Consider the following 16,512-nt stretch of genomic DNA (forward strand, 5'->3'; position numbering starts at 1 on the left):
AAATTCTTTTTCCTCTTTGGAAACAGATAAGCAGTAGAAAATGGATAGCTCAAGTAATTAATTAATCTTAAACTTTTTATGAGTAAAGAATTGCTGTAACTCTTAAGAGTAGGAAGATTAACCTTTGTCAGCCTGAAGAAAGTTCTTCAGTGGTTAGGGACAACAAAGGACCCTGTGCTATTCTTGAGAAAAGCCCACATGAAAAGTAAGTGGAAGAGTTCATTTCACAAAAGGCTTTGCATAAGGGCTACCCTATCAGGGCTGCAGAAACCTAGACGACCTCTAGATGGCAGCAAAGACGTAGAATTTCTATAGTTCTGTTGTGCCCTCTGTTGGTTGCTCCATTTTTCGCAGATGATTTGATTGCCTTTGCTTTGTTTATCTTACATCTTCAGGCACTATCACTAGAGTGAAAGGCCAAAAGGAAAAGATTCCTCCATGGCCAACCAAATTGGATTCCAGCCCTACAAAAGAACCTTTAAGATAATGTTTCATTTCAAGGTGAGTAAGCAAACAAGTACAACTACTACAAAACCGTGCAGGTTTGTTTGAAATGTTTGGGGCTGCTTGCCGTAACCAACAAGTTAGGTGGACTGGGTCTGACTAAGAGAAGGCGCTTTACCATCATTCTAGTGTAGAGCACAGGATCCTTTTCCTGAGAAACCATGTGAAATTGTCAAATTTATGAAAAAGGCTGCATTCTGAAAGATACTGTATCTAATACAAAGATATCTAAGACAAGTGGTACTATTTCTGACATGGAATGTGACATCAATCAGCAACAGAGATATTAGAAAAACGGGTAAGTGTGCTGCAGCAGCTTGTGCAATGCACACAAATTGTAATCTAAATTCACAGTATTTCTGGCCCCTCAAAAACGCCTTTGGATGCCCATACTTATCTCATAAAGACATCATGAGGAAGCAGGTGTGTACCAAATAAGGAAAGGCTGCTACCGTAATGGAAAAAGACCCTAATAATTTGATTTTAAAAATCTATGATGAAGAATTTATTTTATTCAAGGACCCCACTTTGTTAAAACAAAAAACAAAAACATAAATACAGTAGTCAAAGAATCCCTCAATCAGTCAAGTAGACCAGCCAACAAATTCAATTGCCCCTTTCATGTTAAAAATGACAGGAGATTTAACCACTTCATATTACAACGAAATCTGAATGACGGAAATTCTTCAAATCTATGAACTGCAATTGTTTGAATTCTAAAGCAAGTTTACTTGAACACTTTTTGTTCCTTCCTCTTTTCCGTAGTTATCTAAGCCTCCAAAAAGTCTTATGAGATGACTTACCCATCTAAGCTATGTGAGAGGACAAACAAAAATAGAGTAAGGATACCGCCTAATTGGATTGATTCTATCTTACAGATCCCCATCCCCACCCCCACATCACATGCCACATGGCCATGAGAAGCCCAACAATCTTCTAGAGAGGTTTTGGGGGAGGGCTGTGTATGGCTGGAGAGGAAAGGCGGTAACACTTTTTTTCCCCATTAACTTCCTTATGTTAATTTAGGATCAAAGTTCCTGAATCTTGGAGAAATGAGTGACCTCTGAGATTAAGTATTATAAAATATGGTCCAACAGATCATCTATTATCATGACAAATTACTGTTACTTAAGGCATCCTCCAGCATAAATTTCATTGCTCTAGACTTTTGAATGTTGGCCCCATGTTTCACCCTTCCATTAAAATGCATGGAGTTGAACCATGATCACTTTTAGTTAAATACTGTTCTCATGTGCATCTCTCTCAAAGGCAAACAGCAACACATGTTGCTTACATGCTTTGCTACTGGCTTTCTGGAAGCATCAGAGGAGGTACTGCTGGAAATGGGAAACTGAACTTGCTAGACCCTTAATCTCATCCATCAAGGCTGCTCTTAAGCATTAAACAGAAGAAAGTTGAGGAAAATGCCATCTGAGGGAAAGGACTATTGGACAAAAGATTATTAGTAGTCGTTCCTCAGAATTCAGATACAAATCTATTTTCTCCTATTCCTGGATTTCAGTAAAAAGGTTATTTAAAGCAAAATGACTTCTTGTATAATCAGGTAATTTGGGGAAGAACCAGATGAAGCACCATGGACAGAGTTCTACTCTGGTAAAATTCTGAAAGCATTTTCTGATAGGACAGGCACTCTACCTGTTGAAGTTAATATCTGGATAGCTTGAATATTCTGATTTCATCTTGGCATTGCGCCGCGGAAAAGTGCAGAAGAAGGCATTTGCTAGCAAACTTGCAGTCTGCTCCTGCGACATTGTGATGGAGTGGTTCATTTTTTGTTTTAGAAGAGGTATTGGCTAAAAAAAGACAGAAAGACGGGCATAATTACTGTAGCAATTCAGAACATAAACCACCACTCAGCAACAAGAACCTAGTAGAACAAAATTACATTTGCTAATTTAGAGGCACTGGTGGCTTCTTAAATCAGCATCACCACTGAAGTCAAGAGCTGTTTATCCAAGTTGATTGGGACAAGAGTCTTGTTTGACAAACTGCAGATTTTAATCAATAACAACAAGAAGAGCAAACAAAACATCACTATCCTGAACAAAATAAAGCATACATGGGGAAACAGGTGGAATACGAGGAACCTAGGAAGAAAAACAAAGCATGAAGAGATTGCATTAACTGTATTTAGCAGTCTCACTGTCACAGAGTTTGGAAAAGGGCAATCACAAGTAATCACATCGTAACAGCTGGGAGACAAGGCTCCATGATGAGACACCAAACAAAACAACTATGATAGAGGAACTGAAGTATTCCTTTGTTTGATTACCTTGTCTAAATGAAAAAGAAAATTATGTTTCAAGAAAAAAAATTACAAACCAACGAGCTTCCACTCAAACATTATTATTGCCTGGTTATTTTACAAATTAGTTTAACCTCTATAGAATATACAGTCAGCAGCATCAAAAGAGGGGATAATCTAAGGTCATTTTGTGCAGCTCCTTGAAAATAAATTGTTAAAAAATACAAGCAGAAGTCACTTTTAAGAATGTGATGACAGCTAGCAGAAGTCTGGAAGACCTGCAGATCTGTAAAATGTGATGGTATCCTTAGTTAAAAATTCTCTTTTCTAAATTTATGAGAAAAGATCTTTTGTTTACTGTGGTTCTTTGCATTCATAAATAAGGATTTTGTGATTACACAAACCCTGGTTCATAGCGCCACAGATCTAAGAGATTAACCAGAGACTGCTGGTTACCTCCAGTAATCATACTGAAAAACCTATGAATTTCCTAAGATCCACGGAAATGGGTCTTTTTCTCTTTGGAAAAGCAAACAGATGTCAAGCAAGCACCTACAGGACAGCTAGAATATGAGCTGTATTAGTGCACAAACAACCAGTTGAAGAGCCATAGTTACAGGTGAGCAACCTGCTTTTCTTCATGGTTTCTCCACGTCACTGATTTAACTGGAGTGAAAATGTTCCCACGTAGAAGATTGCTGCACTCCTTTCCCCAACAGAGAATGTGAAACACACTGGAAGGAATTCATAAACATCAAGGACATGAATTTGTTGTACCCAGATAGATCATTGCTATAGTATTGCTACTCCCAGGTGGAACCATGACTGTGGTATTATTATCATGATGGATATTGCGAGCCAGTACTGAAAACTTGAAATTGATTTGCTAGAGGTAGAAGGGCAATGTCCTGTTCTCCAAAAAGTTGAAGCAAGGATACTTTCATACCACTTTCCAATGATTTGTAGAAGCAAAGAAGCTCAGGAAGCACTATTTTCATGGGAAATCAACACATCATGCTTTTTATACAACCACACTAATTTGCTACTTTCATACATATAGTTTTCGGTCAGGAGAAAGGAATCCTCACAAATGCTATCCTTTTACAACTAAGCATCTATGGGACAAGATTTTAGGACATAGGATCCACATATCTGGGTTAGCCTTGTGGCCATCATGATCTTGCCACAATCCTAAGTCAGAAAAACAGGGTATTGCTGCTACTAATATAGTTTTGTTCCTGCTCAGGACTTCTTTCTGCAACTCTCCTGCAAACTCTCCCACACATGCCCAATAGAAGAAAGTTCCATCATATTTTCCTGTAACAACTGAATCTGAAAGGTAAAATCAGGTTAAGAAACCTGGATTGCTAAGAGATTGCTACTGGTTTGCAAACATGGTCACGGGCTGCCCTTGAACAAAAACAAGTCAGGCACAAGAGTGCTCTTGGTGGGAAAGAAGCTATTACTCCTGTTCAAATAAACAATGATTTGCTAGAAAAAAAAGTGTTAGTTTAAACCTGATCCCCAGTCCACCTTTGGACATTTCCTCCAAAAAAGTCAATGCTACCCTTGCAAATGACATTTGTGCTGTGATTCTATGCTTCCCTTTAGGTTTAATAAAAAACTTATCCTCCCTCACAAAGTAGATGAAAAAACGTTTATTTTGTAACCCTAAAACAATGTCCAGTTGCAGGACTGCTTAGCAACAAAACACTCATAAAATACATAATTTATGTGGTTCTCAAATTGTGTTGTTAGATTTATTTTTTTTGTCTATGACAAAGTCCTTCCAAACAGCTGAGTAATAAAAAAAAACTAAAATAATTCAATTTTCTTTTCCTGAGGATACCCTTATTTGCATAAAACTCTGCTTAATTCTCGAGAAGAAAAACTTTCAAAGAATAGGCAGCTGGGACTGCAAATGCATTCCGATCTGAGTAATCTCCCTGATTTCAGCTGAAAGTCCTTCTTCACATGATCAAACTTCACATTAAATTTCCTCATGAAAAAGGCACTGTACACAAAGACGTATGCTTGAATTGCAAATTAAAATGAAAAAACAAAACAGTTGTATGAAACCGATAAAACTGTATCACCAGCTAATGACCCAAAGAACAGTTTTAAACAATAACTATTTCACTGAACAACAGTAATTGTTTTATGCCTTAGTAAAAAAAGAAATCACCTGAAAGTAGCTTGTAAGCTATTTCAACTACTTTTTTCCAAGCAGAAGTCAGATTTTGATACAGAGGTCAAATCAAGTTTCAGAAATGAAAAACAAAGCCTCGAGTGTGTTTTACATTGTTATGGATGGGTATGGTCCTCGTTTTCCCTTGGACCAAAGCTCAACAGCCGAGCTCCATGTAACACAGCCTTGGCATTTTGGCCTCAGTCATTCCTAGTATTATATAGCAAATTAATCCACTCCAGAAAATACCCTTCAGATGTGTCGACTAACCTGGGTGCAAATGCTAGGCAGAGAGAGCGCGAGCTTCACCATGTCAGGCAAAATGGACTGAAAGAGATGCTGAGCTTCGGCATCTTCCAGCACCTGGAGTAAAAACAGAAGAGGACATTCTCATGTTAGGAGTAGGGTGAACCAGATCAAGCTCTCTGTAGAGCATGTTTAAGGTGACTTGGGAGACATCTTTTAAAAAACCCAAAGTTAATCACAAACTCTGGAGATCTAGATGCAAAAAAAAAAAAGTTATTAATATCCTTAAAAGAACCTGTTGATCATGCCTAAGTGCCTGATTGCTACACATCAAATACAGGCTAAATGTGATATTCGACTCTCCTGTCTTAATAAATCCACATGCTAACAACAAATGTTTATGGAAATCGTTTAAATCTGCATATTTGAGTAATTTCCACATTGCCAGTTGGGTGGGAAAATAGCGTAAAAAGACCTTGTAATGCAGGTCACTGAATTTATTTTAAATTAGTTTAAAATAGAGGGGGATTAGGCTACGCAGAGAGAGAAAGAAAAACAGCCACGACAAAGGAATGAATGAGTGAAAGCAGCTGGCGCACCCTGAGGCCTATTAATCTTGCAGGCCAGCCGTCCAATAGATACCTCCATAAACTCTCAGACGGCAGCAAAAGCCAGCCTCTTTCAAGGGCCCCCTCAGAATTTCTCCCAGCCCAAATGGAGCAATTAGGAGCTTCAAAGCGGCACCAAAGGGTACGTGTGGTGACTGCGCTTTTAAAAGGATTCAAAAACTAAACAAAAATGCGTTTTGTACATGCATCGTGATTCCAGTTAAAACAAGGACTTCTCGCTCCAGCGCTTTTCCCCCTGATCCTGCCAATCCCAAGCTCAGGGAGAGGCAGACGTCCTATGGCAACGTTTTCCTTCCGAGGCTTATTAGACGATACACCGGCAAGCAGAGACTTAGAAGTGGTAAGAACAGGAACTCTGCATTCCGTAGCATCGAAAAAAGTCTGTCAGAATTTCACAGACGTTGTAAAAAAGAGGAGAGAGGAAAAAAATTACTAAGAAAAATCATAGTTCTTAAAACGACTGAAAGCTCAAACCAAACTCAGAGATTAGATCTAGATTTGGTCATGCCTTGAACAGGCCAGCTGAGATTAATGGGACTTAATTTATGATTAATTTCTATAGATATATTTTAGCACGGTGAAAGAGATTTAATTTATCATATCTTTAACAAAACATGAAAGATACACTGAAAATCATTAATCACGCTCAACTACAAGAATAGAACAATTTGCACACACTAGAAAAACTTAACATGTAACCAATGACGTAATCAAACACAGACCTTTAAATTACTACAAAGGGACCCCTGCATTGTTTAGCACCCATGGGAATCTTCTTCGGGGATGAACTAAATTTTGAAAGTTTCTGAAGCAAAACCTTTCCATTTTTCATTACATGATGAATGTTCTTCTATGGCAATCATGTATTTAGAAATGTTGGTTATACAAATTGCTGCAAAATGAGGGTCTTAAAACGTTAACATCTTTACTTGTGGGAGGCAATATACCTCCCACATGCACCGCATTCCCAAGTAGTGATGTATACAAAAGCTAAAGGCTGAATTTGGATTTCAGGAAGCAACGTCAAACAAGTGCATATAACATTAATTCAAAGGAAGACATTTAACCTTAAGCATCCAGAAGACTGTCAGATCCTGATCATTCTTCTACTCTGGCGAGTGCCTCCTGTCTTTTAAAACTGACATATGATGCTTTTCTGACTGCCACATATTCCAGAGCCTCCCTCGCCTGATGACAGATTCTGGCACTGGACTTTGTTACATCTGTCAGCTCTTCTACCTTTTCCTGATGCAGCTCTGAGAGTAAACAGACAAGCAGCAGCAAAGACTGTTTCCTTCAGGCTGAACTGTAATGAGTTCAGAGCTGTACTGCATCTGCTCTGGTTAGGTAACACTTTCCTTTTCAAACAATTCTTTTTACTTGGGATTTCATCTATTCATTTGCGATAAGCAACTGCCCGAGCTGGCAAACCCTTTGGCTCAGAAATAAATGCATTTTGTTGGTAAAATCCAGAAACTTTCAGAATATGCAAATGTCTGAGATAGCGTCCAGTTGTCACTTCGGTTAACTAATGTTCCCAATTGTTGAAAAGGATGCGACTGTACTTAATTATTCATTTCTTCCTTTTTATTTGGCTTTTCTTTCAAGAGGAAAAGACAAGAGGCATAGCGCTCCTTCTTCCAATCACTCCAGCAATCTGGCCTCTCCCAAAGTCACTCAGCAACTTTCTATGGCTGCGAGTGGACTTGAAGCTGAGTCTGCCGTCCTAGCCCAATGCCTTCCCCACTACACTTACCCCTATTTCGTGTTACAGTCCTCAAAGTCAGCCAAGTCCTCAGTTCTGGCTGAACCCAGTCATGACCAACAAGAGCTCTGAGACGGGGATTCACCTCTCGTTCTTGTTCATGCTTGAATTTGTCTAACAAATAATGCTCTTCTCAGAGGCATTCTAGAAAACAGACCTGACATTATCAGTTTTTAGAATCCCAAAGTACTTTCTACTACTTTAATGTAATGACCTCGTGCCATCTTTAAGCAAAACGCTTCATTCAGTAGGTCTAGTAGAGGAAGTTATTGAGATCCTACAGTTTCTTTCAAGGAGCAACAGATCTTATGTTGGTATGTCTGTCAAAGAGCCAGAAGTGGATGGTTTTCTTGGACATCACGATAAACAAACTTACTGTTAACAGAATTAACCTCCACCTCACATTTCTCTAGTAATCTTGTCTAGAGTCACTGGGAGTCAGGCAACATACAAATCCAATAAAAGAAACAAATAAATAGTTTCTATAGCTCAATAATTTAGGTAAATTTATTTATTCAGAGTATTTTTGTGCCACCCATTCCCTCAAGCACTCAGATAGCTTAGAGGAATATAATTAAAACAGCAAAAAATGTAATTTTGACCATGTGTGTGTATAAAATGTAGGAGATAAGACCTGTTTGTTATTATTTCTTGTTATCTAAACAAATTGTTCAGCAATAAATAAGTTAGGGAGTCTTGTTGTCCACAAAACATCCTTACTGTATCATAGTAGTGAACTGGCTGCCTCATTTTTTGAGCAACTAACTTGACATAAAGTTGTACGAGGGTAGAAAACACAGACTTATATCTATCTTCTTTCTTAAAAGATGACAGAAAACTGACAACCCCATTTTTTAAAACTCTCATTTTTAAAATAAATGTTATGTCTCAAGAAAGTTACCTTATTTACACAATGTTGTTTGCCACTCACAATCTGGGTGAATTTTATCAAGTTTAACTCAAACAAACAATTCCTGGGACTTTAGCCCAGTTTCACCCTTAGATTACTCTGGAGGCTAAAGCAAGAATATGCAATCTTTTTTGGGAGGAATGAAAACACCTGACACCCCCCCCCCCCCCAAAGCCTAGGCAAGGAAGGCCAGGACAACCTAAATTTAGTTTAATTTTCCATGCCTTAAAAATTTAATACTTAATACTTTCCAAATTCAGTGCCAATGTTGGGAGAGCTTCTAAAAGTTTTGGAGGAAAATGTAGGTAGGTGAAAGTGGAGGTTTTGTACCCCAGAATTAGAAGACCCAAGATGCTCACAGCATACTGGGGAAAGGGAGAAGGGTTGTCTGTACAAATTACCAGTTTCATGGGAGGAACATTCACACTGTAATGAACAGTACAGCGATGGCTTCATGGTACTATATATTTATCCTTCAAAACACCAAGAGCAAGTGAAAAGTAGAGTAAAATCAGCGTATGGCAAAGTGATGCTGGACGGCCTTTCAATCTAATCCTGAAAAGATCTGAAACTGTTGGCTTACACAGAGTGCTTATTTTTGCTTATATAAATAAAAGTGCATGCTGCCATTTATTGGCCCAACTTTCATCAGAGTTTACTCTGGGCTTTTAAAAATGCACCGCCGCCCCTCCAATTCAGATACTTGAATTCAACTGAGTAGCAGGTTCCTGCCTTTCTCTCCATGTAACTAGTACTCTTGGTAGCATAACTTCCAAATTAAACCAGTTTCTATGTGCCAGAAAATCAACCCTTGCTAACATGTGTAGCAGTTTCTGAGAAAAAGGCCATTCCTAGAAGCACAGATGCAAACAATGCCAAAGAAGGAAAAATGGACAAACACAAAAGAAACTCATATGGCAACAGAGAAGCTCAGTGAAAGGGAGGAAAGAGACAAGGTATGGGAAGCATGCAGGCATGGACATCTTTTCAGCCCCTTAAAGTTCCTGGTTTCAGGAAAGTGGGTAGTGGAAAGAAGAGACTGGCGAGAGCTGGAGTAACTCAGGAATAAGGGGGGCTGATTAGAGTAGTACAGTGGTACCTCTACTTACAAACGCCCCTACTTACGAAATTTTCGAGATACGAGCAGCTCCAGCCCCAAAAATTTACCTCAATGTGCGAACTCCGCCTCGAGATACGGCCATTTTTCCACCCTGACACGTGGTCCGTGGCCATTTTTCTGTCCTGACACGTGGTCTGCGGCCATTTTTCCGCCCCTGACACGTGGCCCACGGGCATTTTGCTGCCCCGCCACGCGCGGGCGTTTTGCTGCCCCGCCGCATGGCGCACGGGCGCTTTTCCGCCTGACGCGTGGGTGTTTTGCCGCCCCGCCCCGCGGGCGCTTTTCCACCCCTGACGCATGGCGCGCGGGCGTTTTGCCACCTCGGTGCGCGCGGGCACTTTTCCGCCCGACGCACGGTGCGCGGGTGTTTTGCCGCCCCGCCGCATGTGGGCGCTGTTCCGCCCAACGCGCGGCATGCGGGTGTTTTGCTGCCCCGCGGTGCGCGGGCGTTTTGCCGCCCCTGACGCGTGGTCCGCGGACGCCAGAACGGATTAACGGTAATTACATTGAACCTTATGGGAAAATTTGCTTCGGGGTGTGACCAAATTCGGAGGGCGGAACGGATTAACCGTATTTACATTGAACCTTATGGGAAAATTTACCTTGACTTGCGACCAACTCAACTTGCGATCAGCGTCATGGAACGGATTAAGTTTGTAAGTAGAGGTACCACTGTATTCTAAAAAATGCCTAAGTGTTGGTGAAACCATACAAGGAACTTAAGAACAAGAAAACATACAGAAAACAGAATCAATCTGTAGCCATATACTCAAGATTTTCATTGAAGTAGCGCTGTATACAGTATGCTTTGAAACATGATTTGGAAGAAGCATTTCAGACTTCCTGTAGTAGCCTGAATTAAATTTGGATGCTTTAAAGCAATGGCATCTTTTTTACAGGCTCAAAGTTGGGTTGCTTTAATGAGAAGCAGAGAGGTGCTGTGCTTGCTTGAGTTCCAAAGCACTTGTTGCCGGTCCTTTTCAAAACGAACACAGCCCTACTGAGTACCATCTTCTCGGTCTTCACTTTGTTATTTTTAAGGAACCTCCTCGTTTCAAAAATCCTTGTAACAGGATTCTGGCATGAAGTTCACCTTTATTCTCCTCACCATCAGTGAAAGCACTTCATACTGGACTAACCCACCGGATGAGCAAAGATGTCAGAGATAAGTCTCAGTAGTGGAGCTGAGCATGACTCAGAAGCAGATAAAAAGGACCACAGTCTGGGGTCCTACATATCCCCAAGATTAGAGCATTCTTAACTTGCTTGTCCTGCTGTTCCCTAAACTAAGTTTGGACATAGCTACTCACCTGGATTGACAATTGAGAAGCAATTTGTTTGAAATTAGCTATTTTTTTTTTAAAAGGGCTTCCAGATTCTTTTCTATGTGGTTCCCTGAAGGAAACTTTTGTTCATCACAACCTGCCAGCTATCCAAAGAGGTTATTATCTGATCAGGCATTAGCACAGCTTGCAAGGGTCATAGCCTAAGGTGCATTTTAGCTCTGTGTCATCTTTGGAGTCAGGAAAAGTAACATCAGCTGAAAAATAAGCTTACCCCAAAATTAAATATCAAGATTTAATTTTGGTAAAATAATTCCAGAACAGAACAAGAATGTTGACTGCAGTATCACCAGGTTATATTCAGTGCTACAGGTGTACAAGGAAGATGATGCAAGAGAAATTCCTAAGTCCTTAGGATCGTGCAAATTCTCAGCCAATGGTTCTGGATCCTCTTGATGTGGGAGCAAATCAGAGGCAGAATGCATAAAGGTATCATAGTTCAAGCAACCACTGGCTCACACACAAATTCCAATGTCTGTCATTTTGAAATAAGAACGTGTCTCTAGAAATACTATGCACTGCAAGTGCTAAATACCAAATGTGTACCAATAACAAATATGACAAATATTTACACATTAATATCTGCAGGTAGTCCTTGTTTAACAACCACTCATTCAGTGATCAAAGATAGGATGGTGCTGAACAAGGGGGACTTACGACCGGTCCTCATAGTTGTAGCTGTTGCAGCGTCCCTGTGGTCACATGATTGCGATTTGGGCACTTGGCGACCAGCATGCAATTATGACGGTTGCAGTGTCCCACAGCACGTGATCACCATTTGCGATTCTCACTGCCAGCTTCCAGCATACAAAGTCAATGGGGAAGCTGGCAGGAGGTCGCAAATGGTGATCATGTGCCATCGCACTTAATAACCCATGACAATTTGCTTAATGACAGCAACTGGAAGTGCTAGGACTGTTGTTGCTAAGCAACATGGTCACATGATGTCACGCTTAATGACCATGTCACTTAGCAATGGCGTTTCCAGTCCGAATTACCATAGTTAAGTGAGGACTACCTGTACTCTTAGAAGTGGTGAAAATGAATGAGCACCATTATAATGGAAGAAAGGCAAGAAAGGAGCAAAGTACAGGTAATCCTTGCTTAACAATGTAATTGGGGTGAGAAACTCTGTCACTAAGTGACATGGTTGTAAAGCGTGATGTCACATGACTGCACTGCTTAGCAATGGCAGTCCCAACATTCCTGGTTGCCGTTGTTAAGCAAATCACTGCAAGTTATTAAGCGAGGACCTCACATGATAACTTCTGACTTCCCCATTGATTTTGCTTGTTGGAAACTGGCTGGGAAAGATACAAATCATGATCACATGACTGTGGGATGCTGCAACATCGTAATTACTCGCTGATTGCCAAATGTGTGAATCACAATCATGTGACTACAGGGATGTGGCGATGGCCGCAACTGTGAGGGCCGGTCCTAAGTACCACTTGTTCAGTGATGTGACTTTGAACAGTCGCTGAACAAATGGTCGATAAGCATGGACTACCTCTAAACCCGCTTTCTCTTTTAGTTATGGCATAAAGTAAATTCACCAAGAAAATATGTTCTTAAATACCTTCACTGTCTTAAAATAAATTTTGATTAGAAAAACACAAAGAGAATGAATGAGGTAAATTTTGGATGAGGTACAGAAAGAACTATACAGAGAAGAGGATGGACTCTGTATATACAGAGAAGAGCCTCATTAGAAGAAAGTGAAATGGAACATTTGACATTTATCAGATTCACAAATTGACACTTGGAAAAGAAAGAAGACGACAGCTTAGAAGAGAGTAGTTAATTTGGCTCTCTCTAATTTTTTTTCTAGAAGGTAAAATATTTCTTCTGCCAATCCAAGATGACAACAATCTCTCAGGTGTATCGTACTTGACATGTGAGGCTTCTTTTAAACATTTCCATAATTTTAAATAAAGTTTAACTGTTTATAAGAATGAGTAATGCAAAGTTATTTTCTTTATTAAGTATATGAAAACATAGGTTTTTCTATTTTCAAACAGCATTTAGGCACTCATTCAGTGCTCCTTGTTTAATTTCCATCTTTCACCAATATAAACATTCAGCACTGTTCATAAATTGTGCATGAAAACCCCTGTCATTCTGGTTCATCACAGATCTTTCTAAAATTTAAGCCTAGAACTCAGTAACAATGGAGTTTCTATCTCTAAGGTTCCTCCCTAAATTTACAGTCTAGGAAACTTAGAGAATTCACAAGATGGTTAAAATGTTAAGGACTAAACTAGATTAAAAAAAAAATAGACTATGCAATAGTTTGCATAGAGAGGAAAAAAAGGTTATTGTCTTTCATTCCTAGGACTTACCCTGATATAATGGTGCACTCCACATCTTATCCTGAGAGCATACTTTCCTTTATTTATTTATTAGTCACCTTTATATAGCTGCCCATCTCACACTCTGGACCAACTACTCTGGATGGTCTTTCTTTCTTTCTTTCTTTCTTTCTTTCTTTCTTTCTTTCTTTCTTTCTTTCTTTCTTTCTTTCTTTCTTTCTTTCTTTTTCTTTTCTTTTCTTTCTCTCTCTCTCTCTCTTTTAGAGAAAGAAAGGCCTTCTTTCTGTCTTTCAGAGCGGGAAATGGGACACAAAGGTCTCGTTAAAGAACCTCGCATGGCTCTGTACTCTTTCCTGTGAACTCTCGGGGCAGATAATGGAAGAGAGCAGGCTAACGTGCTCTTTGCTGAATCTGCTCAATGGGCCATTTGGTCTCCAAATGACACTCTGTGCTTGAGCCTGCCCAACTTCCCCATTAAGCTGCGCTGCCAGGCAGAAACGGAAGCCAAGCATATATCTTAAGAAAGGGCAGGTCATGCCTCTCCCACCTGCGTCCCTTCTCGGTGTTATCAGGAAACTTCCTTATGGACTGATGGCCTTACATCATGGACAGAGCATTGGCTAAAGGATACCCCAAAAAGGATGAAGAACCTAGAAAATCTGGATATAAGGTGGCATTATTGGTAAAAGCATAATTTCAGTGAAGATGGTTGACTTAACAAGCTTTGATACTCCTGTCTCATTTTATTATTTTTCATTAGTAAACCATGATGCAAAAAAAAAAAAAAAAGGGTGCAGAAAGGTATTACTAAAGACGAAATTAGACTTGACCACCTTTGCATTTAATGTACAAGCAGCATCAGCTACTGCATGATGGCTGAGGATTACCATGGCAGCAATGAAGGGACATTGAAGGTATCCCTCAATGAAAATAGCACCTTTGACGGAGGAATTTTCCTCAGGACCACCCAGAATAGGTAAGGGTTAAATTTCCCCATCAACAAATATCGCTGTCTCACCAATCTATCTTTGCAAGGCTGGCTGTACAAATCATGCTTAGGCTGGCCTCAAATGATCCACATGAGCCCTAATATGAGCCCTTTCATATTACTTTAAATTAGTTGCATCAGCCTTACGTAGCTGAGATCTCATATTTAATATTTCATATTGTTCCATTCTTGTAATGTTTATCCCCTACATCTAAGATAGCTAGATAAGGCAGATAAACAGATATGCATTTAAAAAGACAACATACTAGCATCTTTCCCTGCAGTTTTTCCCCGTGATTACTCTATGGCACAGACTGGGATCAACCCAGTCAGCATTTGTGGTTGAGGGTGAAATTGAACGTGGCTCTCCCTCATTTAGATCAAACACTTTAACCACTACCCCACATTAGCTCTTCACATGAAAAAGTTTCTGAGCTTATGGACAGAAGAACAACAACAACAAAAACCCTACATCTGGTCTACGCTTAAGATGTTGGACTGTATAAATATAATTGATCTAGTATTTTGGAAATAAAATGGAATATGGAGCAACTGATAACATTTTCTTGTCCCTTAGTGGAAAAGCTTATTTTTATAGCACTGACCTCTCTCAATGTTGTCTGGCTTCTTTTATGGCTGTCCAGACAATTTAAAAAACGATCAATCAAATCTTGGTCGTCCATTAAAAATATCTATGTGGGAATGAAATCTTCATTTTGAAGTTCTCTACAAAGAACTTTCCATGTGCTTATGTTGTTCAAACCATCTTCTGTCCTAGTGTACACGGTGCATTCTCTTTTATTGTGAAGAACGCATCCCTTTTTCTTAAGATTTTTAAATTAATTATTGGATTAAGCAATGATCAACCAAGAATTGAATAGTCTAAAAATGTTAAGCAAACTAACAAAGGGATGTCATTAAACAGTGTGGGCTTCTTCTTCTAGTTTTGATTTAAAAGAGCAAACCAAATTATCCCTTCCTTCTCAGTTCTCATAAATTTCTTAGCTTCCTCTTAAATTAAAAGGGGAGTGGGATCTGACTTTCATCTATAGTATTTGTGAATATTGTTACTATATTCCAAATCTGTGATGGTTGCATCACTGTAAACCGTAACTTGATACTGTGACTAAAATTAGGATAATGTGGAAATGTAGGACATTTTATAAAATATATAAAAATAGGATTGTGTCTAATTAATGTCATCTATTGACAGAATAGCTCTCATCAGCATGCTGTCCCTCACAAAACATCTACTCCTGCCAAGCATCGGGGGGGCGGGGGAGGGAATCAAAGAGAAAGTAATAGTTCACAAGTAAATAATATGGATCTCACACTTGTGGATAATAAATTAGCCATTACGGTATACTTTGCTATAGATCCATTATGAAAAGGAGACTCTTGCACACAATTAATTGATTGCCTAGCTTGCTCTTCCCATTAATGATGCAGTCCCTACCCAAATGTATGAAAGCAATATCTGGACTTCCGTTTCAACAATACTGAAAATTTAAAATTTGGATGTGTTGGGAAACAAAATTCTCTGTCCAACAGAAGAGCTCCCTCTTCTGTCACTTTTTTGAAAAAAAAATATGGAGCAGTGTTTTATGCAGCCCTTGTATTCTTCAAGTGAAAATTAGGGCATCTTAACCATACACTTCTCAAAACGACACATAGGCTGTGTAATTCAGCATATCAGAGAAGGGGGGAAAAATCAGAAATGTGGTATTTTTGTACATCTCTACAGGGCAAGCACCTAGGCTAGCCAGCTTGAAAGGACAGGAAAAGATTTTTGAGACTGATCTTGTTCCTTTTCTCACTTTCAACTCAGCAAGAATTTCCTACAGAGAACAGTCCATGGTTATTTATTGATTAACTAATTAATTAAAAACGTTAAACAGCCCAATAGCCTAAGCTTGCTGGGTGGTTTATACTAACAAGGTTAACCAATAAGGTAAAATGACCAGAACTGTAACTAACAGCAAAAGTAAACCATAATTGTACTTCAAACCTAGGGTGGATATACCAAACGAACTCTGTGAGCCATAATAGAAAGAGCAGTATGCAAAAATCAGGAGTAGTTGCATAAGACTCAACATGCAAGAAACATTAATGCAATATACAGAAATAAGCAATCACAAGAAAAGATACCCAGTTTACTTGCCTAATTATTTATCCCTTACCCCTTATATTTTTATTACTCTCCACCTTAACACTAACCATGCAAACCAAAATAATCCAAAT

General features: G+C 39.3%; 1 protein-coding gene across 2 annotated transcripts in view; it reads right to left on the bottom strand.

Annotated features, from left to right (window-relative positions):
- The window catches only part of PARG (poly(ADP-ribose) glycohydrolase), a 61,509-nt gene that overhangs the window by 31,929 nt on the left and 13,068 nt on the right, over nt 1-16,512 (bottom strand). For both annotated transcript variants that reach the window (XM_088129474.1, XM_088129466.1), the window contains exons 8-9: nt 5,229-5,321; nt 2,161-2,318 (exon numbers count right to left, since the gene is read on the bottom strand). In XM_088129474.1, the coding sequence (XP_087985600.1) occupies nt 2,161-2,318; nt 5,229-5,321 (251 nt within the window). The remainder of the gene's footprint in view (nt 1-2,160; nt 2,319-5,228; nt 5,322-16,512) is intronic.

This window comes from Python bivittatus, unplaced genomic scaffold (assembly GCF_059951505.1).
Source record: "Python bivittatus isolate LINGU-HERP-01145 unplaced genomic scaffold, Pbiv_v1 ctg000050_np1212, whole genome shotgun sequence".
In the NCBI taxonomy this organism is placed as follows: Eukaryota; Metazoa; Chordata; class Lepidosauria; order Squamata; family Pythonidae; genus Python; species Python bivittatus.